At 40.4% G+C, this 25792-nt stretch overlaps 1 protein-coding gene across 12 annotated transcripts in view; it reads right to left on the reverse strand.

Annotated features, from left to right (window-relative positions):
* ALKBH8 (alkB homolog 8, tRNA methyltransferase) overlaps window positions 1-9499 on the reverse strand; it is a 124569-nt gene extending 115070 nt beyond the window's left edge. For 7 of the 12 annotated variants that reach the window (XR_015141797.1, XR_015141798.1, XR_015141796.1 and 4 more), the window contains exons 1-2: window positions 9370-9499; window positions 1903-2038 (exon numbers count right to left, since the gene is read on the reverse strand). Coding sequence is in view for 4 of the 12 variants with exons in the window: in XM_086339012.1 (XP_086195138.1) it covers window positions 1903-2038; window positions 9370-9413 (180 nt within the window). In the remaining 8 variants the exon portion in view is untranslated. The remainder of the gene's footprint in view (window positions 1-1902; window positions 2039-9369) is intronic. The other 5 variants (XM_086339020.1, XM_086339017.1, XM_086339015.1 and 2 more) reach the window with 4 other exon arrangements.
* Window positions 9500-25792: the final 16293 nt, after the last annotated feature.

Here is a 25792-nt window from a genome sequence, read left to right on the forward strand (position 1 = left end):
CATTTGTTCTCCTCTAGATATATAACATATAATTGGAAGTCCTTCTACAAATGTTTTCTCTTCCTTAAAAAGTACTGAGGAGAAAAAAATAATCAAGTCCAAATAAAATGACACTTTGGGAGCCATGAAGATGAGGTTAAAACTTTTAAAGATCTAAAAGAGAAGTTCATCTCAACCAGAAACAAGTTTCAGAGGCAGCAAAGAAACCCATTTCTTTTCTTACTACTTTTCTACACAACCCCTGTAAGGGGAAAAAAAGCCAGTTATGCTTGAGAATTGATGAAAATAGAGTATGTCATTAATCTTCTGAAAGCCTCACAGCCACAGTGGCTCTTGGCAGTAAGTGTGTGCATATATATTAATTCTAATCTATTATCTACTCCATCCTTTTTTGTGGGATTTGGTTTAAATTATCTGAAGTTATTAATTTGTGTGTGTGTGCATGCTTTTATCGAAGGTCTTCTTCAGGAAAGGAAAAGTCCTCCACTAGGCTGGTTTTTAGATGATGTCTTACAACTGTTTCTTCAGTGCTTAGTGTTTGATAAGGATTTTGCATCTGCAAAGCACATTTCTTATCAGCCCCATCTTGGCGCTCCTGCTCTCCACTGCAGAACCAGGCCACAGGAACGCATCTCACACCACAAGCAGCTTACCTAATTACATTAAACTGTATTTCATCGGTTGTGGAGCCCACGAGCCACCCAGCATTGTCAGCACAGGCAGCGGGAGCAGGAGTACCTGGAGGCCCGTGACCATGAGGGAACAGTACAGGAACCTGGGCGTGAGGCACACTGTGCAAGGACACCATGGGTGGGTGAGCCTGAAGCTACTAATATGTAAGGAAATCTAAGCAGGGCTAATACTAAAGCTCCACTCATTCCTAAACTGCGATGCAGCACAGAAGACAGAACAAGAGTGACAGAAGAGTACTAGTCTGAGAATCAAGAGATCTAAGTTTTGATCTCAGCTTCACCTTCTAAACTGTATGTCTTTGGCCCTCAGTAGTAAGTTCCCTTACTATCCTTATCCTATATCTTTACAATCAGAACGAATAGCATAAGAATACTTTATACTCATATGGTATTTCAATGACTAGGAAGTACAATCATACACATGTTCTCTTTAGAATCTAACAACCCAATGTAATAAAAAGGTATGTAATAGTATGTCCTTACAAATGAAGAAAGCTGAGGTCAAAGGGTACTGCTCATGTACAAATAAGTGGAGAAGCTAAGAGTTAAGCTAACGTCTCCTCATTCATAGCCCAGGAAGAGTTGTGTGTGTGTGTGTGTGTGTGTGTGTGTGTGTATATACATGCATACATATATATCATTTAATCATTGCCCATCAGATAATAAAAAGGTTTTATAAATAAAATCTGATAAATAAAAAATGTTTCACAGCATATAATCAAAATACTTTATAATGGAGATGAAGTTAGGAATAGAAGAAAGAAGACTGCATTAGGGTACAAAAGATCTACCTTTAGATTTCAACTCAGCACCTTATATCAATGGACATATCACAACCTCAGAACCTTAGTTTTCTCACCTATCTCATAATGACTTCTAGGAAATTAAATATAATAATGAATATAAGTATGCTTTATAAACTGTAAATAGATATATGGTGTTATTGTTATTAATGCAGAATTGCAGTTTCCTCTAGTTCAAACAACACAATCAATGGAAATTCAAACTATACTAGGCTATGTCCCAAAACAGAAAGTTAGAAGCTCCTATCATATATATATATATATATATATATATATACACACACATTTAACAGAGATTGTAACACATGATGGAACTTCTTCTCTGAGCAATTATTAACAATGCTACTTAGAACACAATAACATGACAATACATTTAAATTCAAATTATAATAATAGTTCTAGGTTACCTGAGTAGCATAAGATACTGTCTCAATGCCTTCATGTCTCAGCAAAGTATGCCTGGCTTTAATTTGTTTCCTTAAGAGTTTCTTCTCAGTTTTACTGAGTTTGTAATTACTTTGGTGGTTGCTATCCATGACAATCCTGGGGAAAAAAAGAAAGGACAAAATGTCAATCTTAGGAATCAGAAAGGGATAGTTATAATACTGTTCATGTATTTTATACTTTATAAATGTTTCTATGTGACAATTTTTAAACACCTACTATACTTTTCACCAACCAAGAGAAGTGAGAACAAACAGATGCATGGACAACAAAGGAATATTTAAGAAGGTAACAAAGAAGCAAAAACATCTAACAGCATCCCTGGTAGGTTCTACAAAACAGTCAGTGCTTTAGTGCTATTAAGTGGGCTGTTTTCCCATATCCAATCTCTTTATTTATGAAGTCATAAGTAAAATGCGCCAGACAAATCTCACATGTTCTTGTTATTGTTGTTCAGTCACTAAGTCGTATCCTACTCTTTGCAGCTTCATGGACTGCAGCACACCAGGCTTCCCTGTCCTTTACTTTCTCCTGGCGTTTGCTCAAACTCATGTCCACTGAGTCAGTAATGCCATCCAACCGTCTCATCCTCTGCTGCCCCCTTCTCTTCCTGCCCTCAATCTTTCCCAGCATCAGGTTCTTTTCCAATGAGTCAGCTCTTTCCATCAGGTGGCCAAAGTACTGGAGCTTCAGCTTCAGCATCAGTTCTTTCAATAGTCAGGGCTGATTTCCTTTAGGATTGACTGGTTTGAACTCCTTGCTGTCCAAAGGACTCTAAACAGTGTTTTCCAGCATCACAATCCAAAAGCATCAATTCTTTGGCACTCAGCCTTCTTTGTGTTCCAACTCTCACATCCATACATGACTACTGGAAAAACCATAGCTTTGACTTTATGGACCTTTGTCAGCAAAGTGATGTCTCTGCTTTTGAATATGCTGTCTAGGTTTGTTATAGCTTTCCTTCCAAGGAGCAAGTGTCTTCCAATTTCATGGCTACAGTCACCATGTGCAGTGATTTTGGAGCCCAAGAAAATAAAAGCTGCCACTGTTTCCACTTTTTTCCCATCTATTTGCCATGAAGTGAAGGGACTGGATGCCATGATCTTAGTTTTTTGAATGTTGAGTTTTAAGCCAGCTTTTTCACTCTCCTCTTTTACCTTCATCAATATTAGGAAAGGAAAAAAAAAAGAAGCAAAACAAAAAATTCACAGTAGAATATACAGTATGATTCCATTATATAAAGTTCAAAATTCAAAAGTAAGCCATATGTTGTTCAGAAATACATATATAGCATAAAAGCAAGGAAATAATAAATACAAAGTACAGGAGAGAAGTTATTTCAGGGGAGAAGAGAGAACTACAATATGAAAGGGACACACAGAAGTATTAAAAGTATTTAAGCTAGGTGGTGGTTTAGGTGTTTATTTTATTGTTTTTATAAACTCTGTATGTTAAATATTTGGTATCTATAACTGTCAAAATAACAGGTATAAGAAACCATAGAATTATGTTTTCACTTTTTAAAGATATGTCAATCAGTAAGTAGTTCCTGAGTGCTTTCCCCAAAAGGTCTTCACACTATCCAAATCAGCGCCCTGCATCATGCTTTATTACAGAAGCCTGTTTTATAGCAAAATAAATACAGAATTTAACAAAATTTGTGATGTTTAATTTGTTGGCTTAATTCCTCCATCAGGATGTAAACTCCAGGAGAACAGGAATGCCAACACACAGCAGGTGCTCAATAAAAGTTTGTTAAAGGGATAAACGAATGATGAGTGAACACACACATGCCTACTTAAGGACTCAGCACTCTACAGCATACAAATTCAATACATGGTTTATGCTTTCAACACAGGTTTATAAGTTAGTTGAGGAAAACAGACAAACATTAAACAATGAAAGAATATGACATATCTTTAGGTAATTAAGTGTTAATGTTCTTTAAGAGTGATATAGAAACAAAAAAGATAAGATTGATGTTAACTGGAAAAGTTTGGGAGAACTTCAAAACAGAAGGGGACTTGAGATGAGTATCACAGGACAAGAAGATTACACAGTCATACGGAAGGGAAGGGATCCAGAGAGGCAATAAAGAACAGAAGCTAAAAACAGAAATGGATGTGTCTGGCAAAGACACTGAGTAGCGACATAATTTTTTAGAAGAGAGAATGCTGGCTGACCCACCAATTCCACTCTTCACCCACTTGAAAGCCTTCAAAGCTAGCAAACAAAATAAACATGAACTTAAATAAAATAATTTCAAAGTGGCTCTTAAAGAGTCAAAACTCTATTAGTTTTTATATACAGAATAAAAATGTTGAGACTACTGAAAAAACGGCAGTAATCCAGCTTAAATAATACATGTAGCACATGAGACAGGAGGTAAGGCCAGTAAAATAGGCGAGCTGGACAGCACAATAGGGAAATGAGAGGCAAGAGGACTTGCAATAATCCAGTTTAAGAAGTAGAAATGCTGTGTCTCATCCAGGGTGAAGGCTGTAGAAAGAAGGAAAAGGCAAACAGGGAGAGAGGGCAAAAGATAAGTTTTTTTTAGGCTGTGATGACTACTCAATAGGCTGTGATGACTACTCAGACATGAGGAAGAGAAGAATCGGACTGGTGGCTCAGACAGTAAAGAATCTTGCAGGAGACCTGGGTTCAATCCCTGGGTCAGGAAGATCCCCTGGAGAAGGGAATGTCTACCCATTTCAGTATTCTTGTCTGGAGAATTCCACGGACAGAGGAGCCTGGTGGGCTACAGTCCACGGAGTCACAAAGAGTGAGATTGGACTGAGTTCCTATTACTTTCACTTTGACTTTACTAACAGGACAGAGTGAGTGACAGAGAGGCTACAGTAATATCATTCCCAATTCTGACTGCAAAGTCAGAAGACGGTCAGGAAGAGCAGATCAGTAAGGGGAAGTGATAAGTCAGATTTAGGATATCATACATTTGAATTACTGGTGAGATACACAGTTCCAATGTCTAGCTGGCAGGTGAAAATATAAAGTGGCAAAGGAGAAGAAATAAGGTTAGAAAGAAAGTTTCTGGAGTCATCATTAGACAAGGAGATAGCTGAATATACATTTTTAACACTGCACTATTTGTTCTGTTTGTCCCCTTCCACTGGACTACGAGCTCTTTAATGACAAAAATTAAATATTTTTGTTTCCCCACAGCCTCCTCAGACAATATAACACAGTGTTTAGAGGTCGAAGTTCTAGTTCAAACCTCAGCTTTACCCTTTATTAGCTATCATGAACCTGTGTGAGTTACTAAGTTTTTTCTGTACTTAGGTTTCTTCACCTATAAAATAGGAATAAGAGTGCCTATTCGTGGCACATAACTCCATCCAAACCCTGCCCTAAAAAATGTGACCAAACTCTACCACGGTTTATAGTAGCATAAAGCCATATCTTAGGATGATCCCAGCTTCTCATTAAAATGAATGCCTGAACCTAGAGGTATATCAACAGATGAATGGATAAAGAAGCTGCAGTACATATATACAATGGAATACTACTTAGCCATAAAAAGAAACACATTTGAGTCAGTTCTAATGAGGTGGATGAACCTAGAGCCTATTATACAAAGTAAATCAGAAAGAAAAAAAAAACAAATATTGTATTAATGCATATATATGGAATCTAGAAGGATGGTACTAACAAACTCGTTCACAGAGCAGCGATGGAGATGCAGACATAGAGAACAGATTTATGGACAAGAGTGGGGGAGAAGAGGAAGAGGGTGAGATAAATGGAAAGAGTAGCATGGATGCATCAGAGAAGGCAATGGGAACCCACTCCAGTACTCTTGCCTGGAAAATCCCATGGATGGACGAGCCTGGTAGGCTGTAGTCCATGGGGTCACTAAGAGTCAGACACGACAAGCGACTTCACTTTCACTTTTCACTTTCATGCACTGGAGAAGGAAATGGCAACCCACTCCAGTGTTCTTGCCTGGAGAATCCCAGGGACGGGGGAGCCTGGTGGGCTGCCGTCTATGGGGTCGCACAGAGTCGGACACGACTAAAGTGACTTAGCAGCAGCAGCAGCAGCATCAATGCATATACACTAACATATGTAAATAGATAACCAATGGGAATTTGCTGTATGACTCAGGGAACTCAAACTGAGGCTCTGTAACAACTTAGAGGGGTGGAAATGGGTGGGAGACATGAGGGAGATTCAAGAAGGAGGCAACATATGTACACCTAAGGTGAATTCAAGTTGACGCATGACAGAAATCAAACCAATATTGTATGCCAATCATCAATCAATTAAAAATAAGTATTTTTTTTTAAATGTTTGACTGAGAAAACTTAAAATGCTGCCAGGAAATTTTGCTATTTGTTCTAGCAACTCATAACAATGCCTCTGACCTTCCTTTTTTTTAAGGCACTTATTAAAAACAGCTTACAGTTGTGAACATGTATCAGTATCTCTTACAATTCAGAAGTTTTTCTCTCAAGGACCTGAGTGTTATTCTTTTGAAATGTATTTTGGGTTTGTTATGGTGTGCTTTTTTTTTTTTTGGCTGCACCATGTGGCTTGTGAGATCTTATTTCCCTGACCAGGGATTAAACCCATACCCTTAGCAATGAAAGCATGGAGTCCTAACCACTGAACTGGCAGGGAATTTCCCCTTTGAAATGTAATCATCAGGAAGCACAGGGCCTCTATGACCGTCTTTGTGACAGGATGGAATCCTAACTTTGATAACTGCCAGCTAACAAACAGGTGGCCTAAGTGCATTTCCACTGACCAACTCTACTGAGCTGGTACATCAGGAAGATCCCCTGGAGACAGAAATGGCAACCCATTCCAGTATTCTTGCCTAAAGAATCCCATGGACAGAGGCGCCTGCGGGGCTACCACCCATGCGGTCACAAAGAATCACACAGGACTGAGAGACCAACACTTTCACTTTCACTCTACTGAGCACCCCCACACACCCTAAGCACTTACAAACAAATTGGAGCAGAGCTTAGCTCTTTCCCCTACTGTCCATAATTACCTAAATAAAATCTGTTTTCACTGTTTTAACTAATGTCTGGCTGTGCTACTCTCTGACATAATATCATAACTTTCTTAAATGACTACATATGTCTATTACTAAATTACTGTTAATTTCCAGAAGAGCCAGATGAGACTGGTTTAAAGACCAAGAAAAGCTGAGGGGGCCTCAAAGAATTATCTTATTGCCATTCCATTCCAAGATCACCATTTTTGCAGTCAGCAATGAAGAATGGGGATGAATCTACTAAGAGTTTTTTTCTAAATATGTTACATGAGCAAAGACTGCAAAGTGGAAGAAATGAGAAAGAAAAGAATCTGAATACATTGTTTTAAGTCTGACACTAAGAGTCACCAGCAGATGGAGCCTCATAATCACATTTCTGGTATCCCCTTTCCCTTCTTCCCTCAGTCAGGCAATAGTACTACACGTGAAGACAGGTCTGAGTCCCCTTAACAAGGAAAAGACTGATACCAGCTGCTGAGACCTGGAGGGGCCCCTTTCTAACAAGGCCAATTCCCTGGCCAAGGAATTTCCACTACTGCACAAAGGTGTGCACATGCCTTGCCATGTTATGGGACTGTTATGGGATGTGACAAGAGCAAGGTCACTATTTTATGAGAATATTAGCCATGCTGTGTCTGGCCTAAGCACACTCCCCATAGGATAATAAGAATTTTGCAATCTCATCTGGTCTGTAAGAAAGTTTAACCCCAATACATTCTATTGGATACTGCCCTAAGTGGAAATAATAATATATGTCTTATGGTCTCCTTGAATAAGAGCCTATAATGAACCAAGTAGTACAGACAAATGTTCCTGTGCTTGTACATAAATTAAATTAATAGCAAAGATTGGAAACAATTTGAGGCTTGGCTATAAAGTATATAGTACAGATATACAAATTACACATACAAATTTCTAGGACATACACATTATCAGTAATATGGGTTGACTCAAGGAAGGGAAAATAGGTAGACTGGGTACAGGAATGAGAAGGAGTGAAAGCTCCTCTTTTGCAACTTTTCAATTTAGTAGCTATTCAAATTGCATTATCAATTTTAAAAGGGGGAAAAAATGATTAGCAAAAGCTGACCCCATCACTTGTCATATCACTTCACTTTAATTCTTTGAAGAACAACTACTCTATCTTTTTTAATGCCCTCTTTAATGTGTTTATTCTGTTTTCCTCCTTTAACTTACTAAAATGGAAGAAAAGCTATAACAAAGATGACTCGTTGGAAAAGAGCCTGATGCTGGGAAAGACTGAGGGCAAGAGGAGAAGGGGACAACAGAGGATGAGATGGTTGGATGGCATCATCGATTCAATGTATAAGAGTTTGAGCAAAACTTATACAAAAGTGAAGGGCATGGTAGCCAGGAATGCTGCAGTCCACGGTGTCGCAAAATCAGACACCACTGAGCAACTGAACAACAATAAAATGATAGTAGAGATTTTTGTCTGTATTATTCACCCTGTAACACCCAGCACCTAGAGCAGGACCTAGCACATAGTAGCCAATGGATAAACTCTTACTGAGTAAGCCTAAACTTACTGAATTTGCCATCTTACGTTCTAAACCTCTTCTTCAGAATTGAGTTTGGTGGCCCTCTTCAATGTTTTCATTAATATATGATGTGCAACTATATCCCTGCATTTTCACATCATATTATAACTACTTTGTTGTGTGCTGCGTTCACCCAGAAGGCTGTCGCCTAATTAAAGGCACAGAATTTGAGTGTCTGGCATTCAGAAAGTACACAGTAAATATTTGCTAAATGAAATCAGCCAAAACTATTGGCTCACACTACGAAAAGCACAAGAGTCTCAGGGATTACTCAAAAAAAGGGCATAGGAAGATACGGCAACCCACTCCAGTGTTCTTGCCTGGAGAATCCCAGGGACGGCGGAGTCTGGTGGGCTGCCGTCTGTGGGGTCGCACAGAGTCGGACACGACTGAAGCGACTTAGCAGCAGCAGCAGCAGACCACCAGCAACACTCTCGTCACTGCACTGGCAGGAATCAGAAAAACTCAAGCTAACACCACAGACCAATACTCCCCAGATTACAATCGCTTGTCTCCAAACCCTCCAAAAAGACTGACACAGGCACCACGGGAGCACATGCACCTCAAACTCTAACAGAACCACTCAACGCACAGACACCCTACTGCCCACGGACAATCCCTCCTCTCCCTGGTGAGGTCCGAAGCTCATGCGGCAGAAACAGGACACCGGAAAAGGCAACAAGGGAAAGCGGAGATATGCAGCCTTCGTTCCGACCAATAAGAAGTACCACAAATCTCCACCTTGGCTCAGGAGCGGTTCTCAGCAAACGAGAGCTCTCTCCTTCGCCAAGTTCTCCCACTCTAACACAGAAAACCGAGACGGATATTCTCACACAACTCACCCGGGCGCCGCCATGTTGGAGAAAAACTGCACTACATTTCCCATGAGCCTTGTGGGCGATGAACGGCGCTCCCAGAATCCCTTTCGCCTCCCAGAAACTAGCTAAAACTGTCTCTGCCAAGAGTGTTTAATTACTGAGGTGCCTCCTCTCCGGTCCAGTGAAAATTACGTTGTCTTTTGAGGGGGTGTAGTAAGCGTTGTGAGTGCAGCTTACTTGGAGTAGCTTCCCAAATGGACATGGTCAAACAGGTTTGTGTCCCTCGGGCCCTGATTAGTACCCATCTCCTCCTTGGACTGCGTGCATCTTTCTTCCTGAGTCTTGTTAGGGGTATGGGTGGGGACTCTGGAGTCTAAAAGATGACTTGCAAGGATAAGAGAGAGGGAGGTGACTATGTATGAAGGTGCCCCGGAAATGATGAATACCACAGAAAGATGTGTGGAAGAATGTTGAGGGAGGTAAGACAGGAAAGATGGGTTGTCCTATATAATGGAAGCCTTTACACCATTCTGTTGTGTAGGCCTAAGGGGATCCCTGAAAGGGACTAATATGACCAGAGCTTCTGGTGGGAGGTAGGAAGAGAGACTAAAAGAAGACTAGGTACAGGCTATTGCAGTGCTGAAGTGAAAAGGGAAAAGATTTGGTAACAGATCAGAAATAAAAGATACCAGGAGATGATGATGATTAGCTATTGTTTCTGCTGTAATGTTATTTGTGTGATGTGAATGTATTATAACCATTCTGCTTGCATTGATTATGAGCTGTGTAAGTGCAGGGAAGGAAACTTGGGAGTAGAAAAGAAATTACTTCCTTATGGTGCTGCTGCTGCTGCTAAGTCGCTTCAGTCGTGTTCGACTCTGTGCGACCCCATAGACGGCCGCCCACCAGGCTCCCCCGTCCCTGGGATTCTCCAGGCAGGAGCACTGGAGTGGGTTATGGTGCTGATGTGGTGCCCCCATTTGCACCATACCACAGTGGACTATCAAGAAAACTTAAGGTTGGCTTCCCAGGAAAAGTGGCATTAATAAGAGTGTTGTTGAGTGGATGAATGATTTATATGGAGAAAAAATTAAAAGGAAAGAACAAGATGCAAAGGCAGATAGGCAGCCACTGCGATAGTCCAGTAAAAAAGAGGGTGAGGCTAAAACTGAATAGCAAAAGGGAAGAGGTAACATCAAGCTAAAGATACCAAATCAAGCTGATATTGCACTTTGCAAACTACTGTAGAGGGCATAAGAGAAAACATGTTCAATTTTCATATTGCATTCTTGCTTCTGCTCTACTGGATGTTCAAACAGACAAACAATAGCAACAGCAAAAGGCACATACCACTAGGACTTTCTGTGATGACTCAAAGGCTTGAATTGCCTGGTATGCTACCCACTAGTGACATCTGACTTTTGAGCATTTCAAATGTAGCTAGTACAACTAAGGAACTGAAGTTTGATTTTTTAACTAATTTAAATGTAAAGAGCTAGCTGCTGCTGCTGCTGCTGCTGCTAAGTCACCTCAGTCGTGTCTGACTCTGTGCGACCCCAGAGACAGCAGCCCACCAGGCTCCCCCATCCCTGGGATTCTCCAGGCAAGAACACTGGAGTGTGTTGCCATTTCCTTCTCCAGTGCATGAAAGTGAAAAGTGAAAGTGAAGTCGCTCAGTCATGTCCAACTCCTAGCGACCCCATGGACTGCAGCCCACCAGGCTCCTCCGTCCATGGGATTTTCCAGGCAAGGGTACTAGAGTGGGGTGCCATTGCCTTCTCCAAAGAGCTAGCTAGCTAGCTAGTGGACAAAAATATGACATTATGTCCTGCTAACCAATTTCAGTTTATTTCATCTCTATATCCACTCTGCTTGATGGTACTGGAGCTTTTAAAACTTGAATTTCTTAGCCTCTGTGAAACAACTCCTAGTTTTCTTTACATTTTCTGATCACTTGTTTTCAGAGTTTTTCACTAGCTTCTCTCTCTTTCCATGATTAAATGCAGGCAATCCTTCGTGTTTTGTGTTTGACCCTTTTATCTACAATCTCCCTGTCTGCCTCTTCAACAGATTTGTGAATCTTCTCCTAATTTTTATCTTCAATCCTTTCTTCCCTTTAGGAGGCAGTTTGATTTAGTAAAAACAATATGAACACTGGAGCGTGTGACCTGAAGTAGAAATTGCAAAATAACATTTGCCATATCAATCAATGGGGATTGATGTAACAATTTGACTATCATATAGAAAGTAGCTATTAGTGGTTGTTCATTCCTTTTCTACCCTCCTGATCCTGAGTTATAGACCCAAATTTCCAACCACTTGTTGTCCATCCATTCCTCCTTAAAAAAAAGTAGATATATATATATATATATATATATTTTTTTTTTTTTTTTTGGCCACTCCTCATGGCATGAGGGATCTTAGTTTCCCAACCAGGGATCAAACACCAGTCCCCTGCAGTGAAAGTGCCAAGTCCTAACCACTGGACTGTCACAGAAACCCAATACAGAAAAAAATTTTCATTCTAAGACAGCCAATCCAAAAAGTGGTACTGGGAAAACTGGACAGCTACATGTAAAAGAATGAAACTAGAATGCTGTCTAACACCATAAACGAAAATAAATTCAAAATGGAGTCAAGATTTAAATGTAGGGCCAAAAATTATAAAACTATTAGAGGAAAAGATGTTCAGTATCACTCATCATTAGAGAAATGCAAATCAAAACCACAATGAGGTAACACACAGTCATAATGGACATCATTTAAAAATCTACAAACAATAAATGTTGGAGAGGGTGTGGAGAAAAGGGAACCCCCTTGCACTGCTGGTGGAAATGTAAACTGATACAACCACTATGGAGAACAGTATGGAGATTCCTTAAAAAACTAAGAATAGAACTACCATACGACCCAACAATTACATTACTGGGCATATACCCTGAAAAAACCATAATTGAAAGAGATGCATGCACCCCACTGTTCATTCAGCATTTTTTTTTTACAATAACTAGGACATGGAAGCAACCTAGATATCATTCAACAGATGAATGGATACAGAAGTTGTGGTACATATATACAATGGAATATCACTCAGCTGTAAAAAGAATGTATTTGAGTCAATCTTTGTGAGGTAGATGAACCTACAGCCTGTTGTATAGAGTGAACTAAGTCAGAGAAAGATAAATATTGTATATTAATGCATGTATATGGAATCTAGAACAATAGTATGGATGAACCTGTTTGCAGGGCAGCAATGGAGATACAGACATAGAGAACAGACTTGTGGACACAGTGGGGAAGCAGAAGGTGGGGAGAATTGAGAATAGCATGGAAACGTATATTTCACCATATGTAAAACAGATAGCCAGTGGGACTCTGCTGTGTAACACACAGAGCTCAACTCAGTGAGCTGTGGCAACCTGGGTGGGATAGGGTGGGAGGTGGGAGGGAGGTTTATGACGGAAGGGACATATGTATACCTGTGGTTGATTCATGTTAATGTATGGCAGAAACCAGCACAATATTGTAAAGCAATTATCCTTCCATAAAATTTTTTTTAATTTTTTATTCAATACTTTTTATACAAGCCCTTATCTTTTGCTCAGAATATGGCATGGATCATTTTTCCCAGAGATTACTCCCTGAAGTGATTTCCAGCTACATTAAGACCCTGATTTATTCATTGTGTAACTTCGGTGTCTTCCATAGTCTTGTAATAACAGAAATTCAATAAATGTTGAACTGAAAAGAAACCTAATTTGAAGATAGAATTCATTTTTACCTGAACCAAAAGCTTTACACAGTGATTTACAATAATTTTTCAAAGGTATTAAATGCTTACTTAATAACTTACCTTAGTAAAACCCATTTTCAATTTCATGATAGGTGAGACTAGTGCAGAGGTTGGCATGATCTTTCCATAAAGGCCCATATAATAAACTCTCAGCTTTGTGGCCACATATGGTCTCTGGTCAGATATTCCTGTTGTTGTTGCGGGGTCGGGGAGAGGGCCACAAGTACAAACGCTTTAAGAATATGAAAACCTTTTGGACCTCCCTGTTAGTCCAGTGGTTAAGACTTTACCCTCCAAATGCAGGGGCACAGGTCCCACCCCTGGTCAGGGAGAATCCCACATGCCATGTGGCACAGCCAAAAGCAAGAATATGAAAACCCTTCTTAGCTGCCTGGCTTATGCCAGCAGGATTTGGCTCATGGCTGTAGTTTGCTGACCCCTAGATCCTCTTTCCTGGACTCCATAATCCTGAATACAGTCTCAAGGTTAAGCTAAGATTGGCACCACAATCTGAAGACCCTTATTACAAATTATAGTATAAATGAATTTAATCAGATTAGTCAATTACTACATTTTACAGTGTAGTAGAGATCTGTCCCACAGCAGAGTTCCAAAAACTAGGGATACGAGCAACATGTCATTTAGAATTGCTTTTAGTTGCTAGTGACAGAAAACTGAACTGACTGCTTGTAAACAAATAGTTATTTTTCCTCAAATGACAAGCTATCCAGACAAAAAGCAGTCACTGGCACTGGTTCTGCTATTCTAAAATATCATCAAGAGGATCTAGGTGGTTTCTAGTCTCCTGCTCCACCATCCTTAGTATGTTGAGTTTATCTTCATTCTTGATGTCCCCTGGTTACAAGGTAGCTGCTGCCACTCTAGACACCTTGTCCACCCTCCCCCACACACTAGCATCTCTAGCTGGATACAGTAAGCCGAGTCTCCATCTTTTCATCTAGGAAATGGAATCCCCCTCATTTCTTTGACTACATATGGCTTACATATAATATTATGCGTGATAATGGACACCCAGAGATATCCACACTCTAATCCTGGGAACTTGTGAATATGCAGATATAATAAAGTTTGCAGAACTTTAAAAAGATTATCCAGGGACCCAATATAACATGATTCCTTAAGAGCAAAACATTTACCAAAGCTGGAGCTAGAAGAGATCAAGCAGAAGAAGTCAAAAAAGTTTCAACTATGAAGGATTCAACACACTTCTACTTTCTGAGATGTAATGGTCCATCTGCAAAGACTGAAGAGAGGCTCCTATGAGCTAATAAGGAAATGGGGACCTCAGTCCTACAACCACAAGGAACTAGTTTCTACCAACAAACTGAAAAGTGTGGAAGCAGATCCTTTCCAGAGCATTTTCATAAGAGCTCAGCCAGTCAACACCTTGATTCTGTCCTTAAAAAACTCACAGCAGAGAGACCAAGCAAGCTAACCCAAACTTCTGGCCTTTGTAACAGTGAAATAACAAATTTGTGATAATTTTTTACATCAGCAATAGGAAACTCTTATTACACATGCTTACTCCACACCAATCATTAGCTAAAGGGAGGGGAATTACCATGACTACTTTAAGCTGGTGATGATTAATTCTGAGGGGTTGGTATGAGGCCCATACTCCCTGAGATTAAGAGGCCTTGATACTATATCTGGAGAAAAATAAAATTAGGAGTATATTAGCAAGAAAATGGCACCCCACTCCAGTACTCTTGCTTGGAAAATCCCATGGACAGAGGAGTCTGTTGGGCTGCAGTCCATGGGGTCGCTGGGTGTCGGACACGACTGAGCGACTTCACTTTCACTTTTCACTTTCATGCATTGGAGAGGGAAATGGCAACCCACTCCAGTGTTCTTGCCTGGAGAATCCCAGGAACGGGGGAGCCTGGTGGGCTGCCGTCTATGGGGTCGCACAGAGTCGGAAACAACTGAAGTGACTTAGCATAGCATAGCAAGAAAAAAATAAGAGAACATCTGTTGGATAGACAGTTAACAGCATGCTCCATTGGGGATTCAAAATTTCATTTGGCTGTATTATCATAATATGGTCTATCTCAAAACCTAAGAGAAAAGGATGCTAGAAAGAAGAGTACTCTCATCAACTAATAAATATTCAAAGGTAGCATTCTAATAGTTATTATATTTCATTCAAGATTCCTCACTCAGAAAACACTGAAAATGTTCCCAAAGCCTTGAAAATTGTTAATATTTATTATGGTTCCAAAATATGATTTCACTACAGCTTCAAATTCAATTCCTAGGACTTCCCTGGTGGTCCAGTGGTTAAGAATATGCCTGCCAACACCTGGGAAATAGGTTTGATCCCACATGCCACGTGGCAACTAACAAGAAAAGCCACTAAATGAGAAACCTCCACACAGCAACTAGAGAATAGCCTTCACTTACTTCAGCTAGTATATTGTCAGCCTGCTTATTTAACTTATATGCAGAGTACATCATGAGAAATGCTGGGCTGGAGGAAGCACAAGCTGGAATCAAGATTGCCAGGAGAAATATCTATAACCTCAGATATGCAGATGACACCACCCTTAAGGCAGAAAGTGAAGAAGAACTAAAGAGCCTCTTGATGAAAGTGTAAGGAGAGTGAACAAGTTCGCTTAAAGCTCAACATTCAGAAAACGAAGATCATGGCATCCAGTCCCATCACTTCATGGCAAATAGATGGGGAAACAGTGGAAATAGTGACTGACTTTATTTTTTGGGGCTCCAAAATCACTACAGATGGTGATTGCAGCCATGAAATTAAAAGATGCTTACTCCTTGGAGGGAAAGTTATGACCAACCTAGACAGCATATTGAAAAGCAGAGACATTACTTTGCCAACAAGGTCCATCTAGTCAAGTCTATGGTTTTTCCAGTGGTCATGTATGGATGCGAGAGTTGGACTATAAAGAAAGCTGAGCGCCAAAGAATTGATGCTTTTGAACTGTGGTGTTGGAGGAGACTCTTGAGAGTCCCTTGGACTGCAAGGAGATCCAACCAGTCCATCCTAAAGGAGATCAGTCCTGGGTGTCCATTGGAAGGACTGATGCTGAAGCTGAAACTCCAATACTTTGGCCACCTGATGCAAAGAGCTGACTCATTTGAAAGGACCCTGGTGCTAGGAAGGATTGAGGGCAGGAGGAGAAGGGAACGACAGAGGATGAGATGATTGGATGGCATCACTGACTCAATAGACATGGGTTTGGGTGGACTCCAGGAGTTGGTGATGGACAGGGAGGCCTGGCATGCTGCGGTTCATGGGGTCGCAAAGAGTTGGACGCGACTGAACTGAACTGAACTGCAACTAGAGAAAATCCGCACACAGAAACAAAGACCCAGCCAAGTCAAAAAAAGAAGTTTAAAAAAATTCAATTCCTATACTTCACTTATGAGATTGCTAATTTCCCCTCCTCCATCTACCCCCCACTGCAGACCATCTGTTTTTTGCTACTTCCTGTATTTCCCCCTCTGTCCTTAGTGACAAGTGTGTTCATTTTGCTTTTTTCTTTTTCCTATTTTTGATTTTTAAAAAACATTTTTATTTCTCAGTCTTTCCTCTCCACTTATTTCATCAATCCTGGATAACTGACAAATTTATACGAAATTTACTTTCCAAACTTCACCTTCTCTGCTGCATCCTTGGATTGCTGGCTTCTTGAAACTCCATCAAGAACGTATTATTTAAAACCACTTGATGTTCACTGTGACATTTTGAGGACTGAATGCATTATTCATTGCTATAGTGATGAAAATTCAATGAAAAGTTTGCAGTTTTATAAGTCATATGATGAAAGTATTGCCATGCAGTAACAGAGGCAAAAGTAATAAAAAAATAAAAGGGGCCAGTCTTTAATATGTAATACAAAACATAAGATTCTGCTTGGAGGATTGTGTTTTGGTCCATTGCAAAATATGTAAGCTATAAAGTATTGACCAAATCCCACCACCACCCCTTCCCCACAAAATGGTTAATTCTTGATGCTTAAAAATTGCTTACTTCCAGAATATTTTTCTGCAACATATTTTTCAAGTAGAGGAAAGTAAAAACATAACAGATATAGGGTTTTCCTGGTGGTTCAGTGGCAAAGAATCTGCCTGCCAATGCAGGAGACACAGATTTAAGAAGATCCCACGTGCTGTGTAGCAACTAAGTCCATGGGTCACAACTAGTGAGTCTGTGCTCTAGAGCCCAGGAGTCACAACAGTTTGCCCACATGCCTCAACTACTGAAGCCCTCATGTCCTAGAACCCGTGCTCTGCAAAAAGAGAGGTCACCACACTGAGAAGACCGAAACCTGTGACTAGAGAGCAGTGCCCACTCACCACAGCTAGAGAAAAGCCAGTGCAGCAACAAAGACCCAGCACAAGCAAAAATAAATAAAGTTGTAAAAAAAGAGAGAGAGAGATAATTCAGGGTGCAGGAAAATCTTTAGAGTGGCCAAAGGAGTAGGATTTATGATTTTTTTAAGTTATGATAAAACAATTTCTGTAATGTTTGTCTTTACAAGAAAAAATTTCTCTTAAAAATATATAAACAATTCATTTTAAAATGTCTACCTGCTTTAATGGCTTCATACTATCATTAATCTCTCAAAGACCCCAAAATACAAAGATACTTGCCCAGAGAGGGCAATTTCATCATTAACTACCTGGGTATAAATCCATGTTTCATATAATCTTTATAATCAGTTCTACTTTGGGGAGACTTGCTAGAGCTGATTAGGTGACCTTAGCTTTTACTTACATGATGACTGAGACCTCTTATTAGGAGCATCCATTTTGCCACTTTCTGTTGGTTATTTGTGCTTAGATTATGATCTTCATCTTCACTGTAGAGAATTTACAGTTTTCTAACTCACTTGTCCATTTTGCAGAAATAGTTTTGGGGTTATATAAGCATTTACCATGGAATCATAAGTTATTTTATCTGCTTCCACTTCATTCTCCTCATGTCAGCTACTTACATTCACACCAATCTACAAATGTGTGCAACTGCTGCTAAGTCACTTCAGTCGTGTCTGACTCTGTGCGACCCCAGAGACGGCAGCCCACCAGGCTCCCCCATCCCTGGGATTCTCCAGGCAAGAACACTGGAGTGGGTTGCCATTTCCTTATCCAATGCATGAAAATGAAAAGAGAAAGTGAAGTAGCTCAGTCGTCTTCAACTCTTAGCGACCCCATAGACTGCAGCCCACTAGGCTCCTCCGTCCATGGGATTCTCCAGGCAAGAGTACTGGAGTGGGATGCCGTTGCCTTCTCCACTACAGATGTGTACTGAGGATTAAATCGTGTAATATTTTAAAGCATTTATTAATACAGCAATGCCTAGCATAGAGGAGTCCAAACATGTTATATAATAATGCTAATGATAATAGTCAGTATCTCACACATAATTGTATGCTCATCTGGTATTTATTTTAAAAAAACCTCAGAGAATTGAAAAACTTGTCTACATGCTGGAAAATCTACACTGCCTTGCCCACCTCACTTCTGGTGCTCCCAATAAACCATGAGAACTAACCTCATTGGTTCCTCTAAGACAAAATTCAGCACTGTGTTATATTTTCTCCACTAAAAATACATAATATCCCAAAAGGCTTTCCCTGCCTGCCAGGCACAAGAATCATGTCTTGCTTAAAGCAAAGCAGGGAGGGGCCAGAGGCAGCCTCCCTGCCTGCGAACTCCCACTCTAATGTCTTCTTTTAGAGCACTTCTTAAAATCTGTGACATGTGACAATCAGACATGCAGATATAATGAAACCCCCGGTATACTAAATGTGAGTAGAGATTAACTTGATAGGTAGAATTCCAACACATTTTCCCAGATAACCTAAGCTGTGCACACTGCACATCAGAGGCCTGCACTTGAGCTTATGTCTCAAAGGATGGTCCTCAGACTAGTTGCATCAGAATCACTGCAATACTTGCAAAAACACCGAGGTCCATACCCCGTTAGATATAATAAATCAGCTAAAATCAATATATGTTTTAGTAGTTTCTCTGAACCCCAGTGAATTATAGTGTCTGTTTCAAAATCTCTGGGGCCAGCACCCAACCATCTTCTTGCTTAACAAGCAGTCTTGCTTCTAACCATTGAAGAAAATTATCAACATAGAGCTCTTAAAAATCTGTTCCAGAGTAACAAACTGTCAAGTTTCTAATGTATTTTGAATTTTTATTTCAGATGAAATGTAATTTTATAAGGTTCAAGGGACCAAGAAGATACAGACGATACAGTGCTCAGATTATCAAATTATTAAAGAACCCATATGTGGGGAAATTAACAAGATGGCACCAGTCAGGTTCTCTCACCCCACGCTCTCATGCCCTCTCACTCCATGTTCTGTAAACAGTAACTTTGCATGCTTATGTAACAGCTGAGATCACTTATAGCATAGTGCTTGCCCGTCATGAGGTACTCTCTTGGCCACAGGCTACTTTTGTTTGGAAAGCATACATAAGCTTCAACTGAAAAGCCCTGGGGGCTGCTGCATGGAGGCTACATTGGAGGAGCGTCATGGTTATGTTATATGAGGTTATGGTACGGCTACATTATGGTTATGTTATGGTTTTGTATGGCTGCTGTTACAGCTGCTGCATCAGCCCAGAGAGAGGCTGTATTATGGCTGCCATGCCAGCCAAGAGAGAATAAATGTGCTGCTGTTCCTACAGTGCCTCAAGTCTTCTTCCAGCCTCTTAGCTCAAGCTTTTCCTACCCTGGGTTCAAAGAACAGTGTGAACAGTAAGACAATTGGCATTATGAACAGGATCAATGACACACCATAAAATTATCTTAAAATAATTCTAATTATTGACATTTCCATATCTCATTTTATAGATAAAGCAACTTAAAAGACAAACTGTATAAACTATTTAAGTAGGAAATAGTTTTTAAGACTGATTTACATTCATGTCTGTGCTCTTATATGAATAAAAGGGCACAGTTTTATAAGTTAAAACATATCTATCTACAGCTACATTTTTGTGAGGTATTAAATACTATACTTAGGAGAAGGCAATGGCTCCCCACTCTGGTACTCTTGCCTGGAAAATCCCATGGACAGAGGAGCCTGGTAGGCTGCAGTCCATGGGGTCGCTAAAGGACATGACTGAGCGACTTCACTTTCATGCATTGGAGAAGGAAATGGCAACCCAGTCTAGTGTTCTTGCTTGGAGAATCCCAGGGACGGGGGAGCCTTGTGGACTGCCGTGTATGGGGTCGCACAGAGTCGGACACAACTGAAGCAACTTAGCAGCAGCAGCAGCAGCAAATATTATACTTAACATACTTTATTATTTAATCCTAGAAAACACAACCCTGGGAATAAATTTTATGTCCTCAATTTGACAAATATGGAATCTGAGGCTCAGTGAAGTTAAGCAACTTCTCCTAGATCGCATAATTAATAGTAGAAGAAGGACTCCAGCCCAAAGCTCTGCCTCTTTTCTAATTGCAATCTTTATGCTCAGGAACACCATTGCAGAGAAAATGTCTGATATTTTAAAGTCTATCCAAAGCTATGATTCAAATATAGACATGATAAATGAAAAAATGTTTTATTTAAATGGTTGCATTTCTTAAGCAAACACATGCAGAAATAATTTACACAGTATAACTTTAAACCTTCAATAAATATAGTGTACCCAGAGTCTCACAAGCTGGAAACAAGATTGTTGGGAGAAATATCAATAACCTCAGATATGCAGATGACACCACCCTTATGGCAGAAAGTGAAGAGGAACTAAAAAGCCTCTTGATGAAAGTGAAAGAGGAGAGAGAAAAAGTTGGCTTAAAGCTCAACATTCAGAAAACTAAGATCATGGCATCCAGTCCCATCACTTCATGGCAAATAGATGGGGAAACAGTGGCTGACTTTATTTTTCTGGACTCCAAAATCACTGCAGATGGTGATTGCAGCCATGAAATTAAAAGACGCTTACTCCTTGGAAGGAAAGTTATGACCAAACTAGACAGAGTATTAAAAGCAGAGACATTACTTTGCCAACAAAGGTCCGTCTGGTCAAGGCTATGGTTTTTCCAGTGGTCATGTATGGATGTGAAAGTTGGACTGTGAAGAAAGCTGAGTGCTGAAGAATTGATGCTTTTGAACTGTGGTGTTGGAGAAGATTCTTAAGAGTCCCTTGGACTGCAAGGAGATCCAACCAGTCCATTCTAAAGGAGATCAGTCCTGGGTGTTCTTTAGAAAGAATGATGCTAAAGCTGAAACTCCAGTACTTTGGCCATCTCATGCAAAGAATTGACTCATTGGAAAATACTCTGATGCTGGGAGAGATTGGGGGCAGGAGGAGAAGGGGACAACAGAGGATGAGATGGCTGGATGGCATCATCTACTCGATGGACATGAATTTGGGTGAACTCCAGGAGATGGTGATGGACAGGGAGGCCTGGCGTGCTGCATTTCATGGGGTTGCAAAGAGTCAGACACGACTGAGCAAATGAACTGAACTGAACCCAGAATCTTATTTGAAAGCTTAGATGCTTTATTATTAATTTCCAAAAAAGACAAGCAGCATTAATTGTCTTGTTTTCTTTTGTTGTTTCAGTTTGTGTCATAAATGATTGGCTGTCACCATTTTCTCAACCAATTTGAAATCATAGCTTCAGGGACCATGTGGGTTAGTAGAAAGTTAACTAGACCTAGAATTTAACTAGATCTTTCCAACATCTCTAAGAAACCTGTTGACATTCTCAGAATGAGAAATTAATAATTAGCATTGATTATGGAACTCTTCATGAAATCTAAACATAATAGGAATAACTTTGAAAAATCATATGAAACAAGAAACTTAGTGAAACTGAATTATTGAGGCAATAATAAAGGTAGACCATGATCTCAAGTTAAAATGTTTTCCATGCCTGTGAAAATAATTGCTTGGGGTTTATGAGTCTCTGACAGATTTCTTATGCTTCTGTTACAAATTCCTCCATAGTTTTGAATGCTCTTCCAATTTATAGTCCAATGACTATAAATATTATCATGACAGTGGCTTCATGTTGTTGTGGCTAAGTTTTGTCTGACTCTTTGTGACCTCATGGACTGTAGCCCACCAGGATCCTCTGTCCATGGGATTTCTCAGGCAAGAATACTGAAGTGGGTTGCCATTCGCTTCTCCACGGGATCTTCCTGACTGAAGGATCTAACCCATATTTCCTGCATTGGCAGGTAGATTCTTTACCACTGAGCCACCTGGGAAGCCCAGAATAATGTTAATTGGTTCTAATCTGACCCAAGGATGTTGAGGTGGGTAAGGTAATTAAACAAGCCTTGGATGAGAGTTCAGGAAACAAAAGGAGTTAGTGACAAATTGTTAAAGAAATGGAATCTAGAACCTAAGGAACTATACTAAGCTCATAGCCATATTCCTTTAATATAGCAGGCACTTTTGATCAGGAGATAGCAATAGTGGAAGCAGGAACTTGCAGAAACAAAAGAGATACCAACAGTATTTGGAAGTCAGGAACTTGCCTCAAAAGTTCCATAATCACCAAAGTCTTCTGGCTGACATGGAGGCCTTTAGGAAGTTCCACTTCACTGAAGTGATCCCCAGATATTCTCCCATTTAAAGAACAAATAGAAATCTAAGTACTAAAATCAAATTAGGAGTAGTGAACAACTGTTATCAAGCCATGGTAGCAAAAGGTTTCTCAGAAGCCAGCTTCGTTTAAACCAAGAAAAATCAACTATAATTTGACCAAAGACAAAGAACTATAATAAGAAACAGAAAGATTACAAGGATTTAAGACTCAAGTAATAGAACAGAGCCAAAGCAAATCTGACTGGGAACAAAAGACGTTGACACAGTGGTCAGTGCCAAAACTCTAAACTGGGCACCTGGTTCTGACAATTACCAGAGCAGTGGTGGGGAGCATATGAACAGACTGCCTGGTAGGACTGAAATCAAGACTAGGATGTTATTTTGGCAATGGAGAATGATTGTTTATTTAAGGGTAGTTCAGTTTCTTGGTTGTACTGAAGGTTTCTATGAGAGTAGCTAAAAATGAATGCTGTAAATCACAAGCACCTCCTTCCTTTACATTAGTTGTTGAAGTAAATACAGTGATGGAGGGCTGAAACCATGGTGTTAAAATGAGTCAGATAAGAGAAGGCAAATGAATTGTTTTACCTGTATGTTAAAGAGACAGGTAGGGAGAGGTTATCAGGCTTAATCACCAAATGGGAACACGTTACAGTAAAGAGTTCACTTCTAGTACAATGCCATGCATTCTTGGTTGTGCCATTTTATAAAGTATGGCTTGGTCTCAAGATGATCTGGAATTGTCTTTAGTTCTTCTAGAAAAGTCTATCACAGAGATGGTGGTTGAAGCTATAAGTACCTAGGAATATTGAAAGTGGAGAAGTGGGTCAAACTAATAACTGAAGAACAGCTGAAAACCTTTGCTTGGTGTTCTAAATAAATGCTCATATTTGAATGATCATTTGAATTTCCCAAGCGAAAACTGTGCCTCAGGATACTATTTCCTTCCCCTAGCTATGCTGCTGCTGCTGCTAAGTCGCTTCAGCCGTGTTCGACTCTGTGCGACCCCATAGACGGCAGCCCACCAGGCTCCCCTGTCCCTGGGATTCTCCAGGCAAGAACACTGGAGTGGGTTGCCATTTCCCCTAGCTATACTTTTCTGTTAAAGCAGGGTTAAAACCACATATATTAGGTTGGATAAAGTAAGAATTTCTTGGTTGTACTGAAGTCTTCTTTTAAATTATAGGACATAGTGAAGTGAAAAAGAAAGTGAAGTCGCTTCAGTTGTGTCTGACTCTTTGTGACCCCATGGACTGTAACCCCCCAGGCTCCATGGGATTCTCCAGGCAAGAATACTAGAGTAGGTTGCCTTTCCCTTCTCCAGGGGATTTTCCCAACCCAGGGATCAAACCCAGGTCTCCCATATTGCAAGCAGGAAAGGCAAAAGGGTTGTCAATTCTTGGGGGAGTATGCACATAACTTTGGCATCGATGATCATGGCCAGCCCTGGACTGAGCAGGAGCAGCAAAACGTGGGGGCAGGCTCCGGTCTGGCCCTAGCCAGGCTGTGACATTAACTACAGGGAATGATGCGCCCGGGCATGATGCAAAGCTATGATCCATGCCATGCAAGGCCACCCAAGACAGACAAGTCATAATGAAGAGTTCTGACAAAACATGGTCCACTGGAGAAGGAAACAGCAACCCACTCCAATATTTTTGCCTTGAGAATTGACAATATGAAAAGGCAAAAAGATATGACACCAGAAGATGAGCCTCCCAAGTTGGAAGGTATCCAGTATGATACTGGGAAAGAGTGGAGGGCAGTTACTAACAGCTCCAGTAAGAATGAAACAGCTAGGCCAAAGTGGGAATGATGCTCGTTGTGGATGTGTCTGGTGGTAAAAGTAAAGTTTGATGCTGTGAAGAACAATATTACATTGGAACCTGGAATGTTACGTACGTGAATCAAGATAAACTGGATGTGGTCACAGAGGAGATAGCAAGATTGAACATTAACATCTTAGGAATCAGTGAACTAAAATGGACTGGAATGGGCGAATTTAATTCAATGACCATTATATCTACTACTGTGGGCAAGAATCCCATAGAAGAAATGGAGTAGCCCTCATAGTCAACAAAAGAGTAAAAAATGCAGTGCTTGTGTGCAACCTCAAAAACTGCTATCAGTTCGTTTCCAAGGCAAATCATTCAACACCACAGTAATCCAAGTCTATGCCCCAACAACTGATGCTGAAGAAACTGAAGTTGACCAATTCTGTGAAGACCTACAAGACCTTCTAGAACTAACACCACAAGAAAGATGTCCTTTTCATCACAGGGGATTGGAATGCAAATGTAGAAAGTCAAGAGATACCCAGAATAAAAGGAAAATTTGGCCTTACCTGTACATAATTAAGCAGTTCAAAAGGCTAACAGAGTTTTAACAAGAGAACACACCGGACATAAAAAACACCCCTTTCCAACAACACAAGAGATGACTCTACATATGGACATCAACAGATGGTCAATACCAAAATCAGATTGATTTAGTTCTTTGCATCCAAATATGGAGAAGCCCTATATACAGTGAGCAAAAACAAGACCAGGAGTTTACTGTGGCTCAGATCATGAGCTCCTTATTGCAAAATTCAGACTTAAATTGAAGAAAGTAGGGAAAACCGCCAGGACATTCAGGTATGCTATGCTATGCTAAGTCACTTCAGTCGTGTCCGACTCTGTGTGACCCCATAGACGGCAGCCTACCAGGCTCCCCTGTCCCTGGGATTCTCCAGGCAAGAACACTGGAGTGGGTTGCCATTTCCTTCTCCAATGCATGAAAGTGAAAAGTGAAAGTGAAGTCACTCAGTCTTGTCCGACTCTTATCGACCCCATGGACTGCAGCCTACCAGGCTCCTCCGTCCATGGGATTTTCCAGGCAAGAGTACTGGAGTGGGGTGCCATTGCCTTCTCCAGGACATTCAGGTATGACCTAAATCAAATCCCTTATGATTATACAATGGAGGTAATGAATAGATTCAAGGGATTAGATCTGGTAGACAGAGTACCCGAAGAACTATGGACAGAAGTTCATAACATTGTACAGGAGGCAGTGACCAAAACCATTCCAAAGAAA

The sequence above is a fragment of the Bos grunniens genome, chromosome 15 (assembly GCF_055505025.1).
Source record: "Bos grunniens cultivar Pamir isolate PY7600 chromosome 15, Bosgru_T2T1.0, whole genome shotgun sequence".
NCBI lineage: Eukaryota > Metazoa > Chordata > Mammalia > Artiodactyla > Bovidae > Bos > Bos grunniens.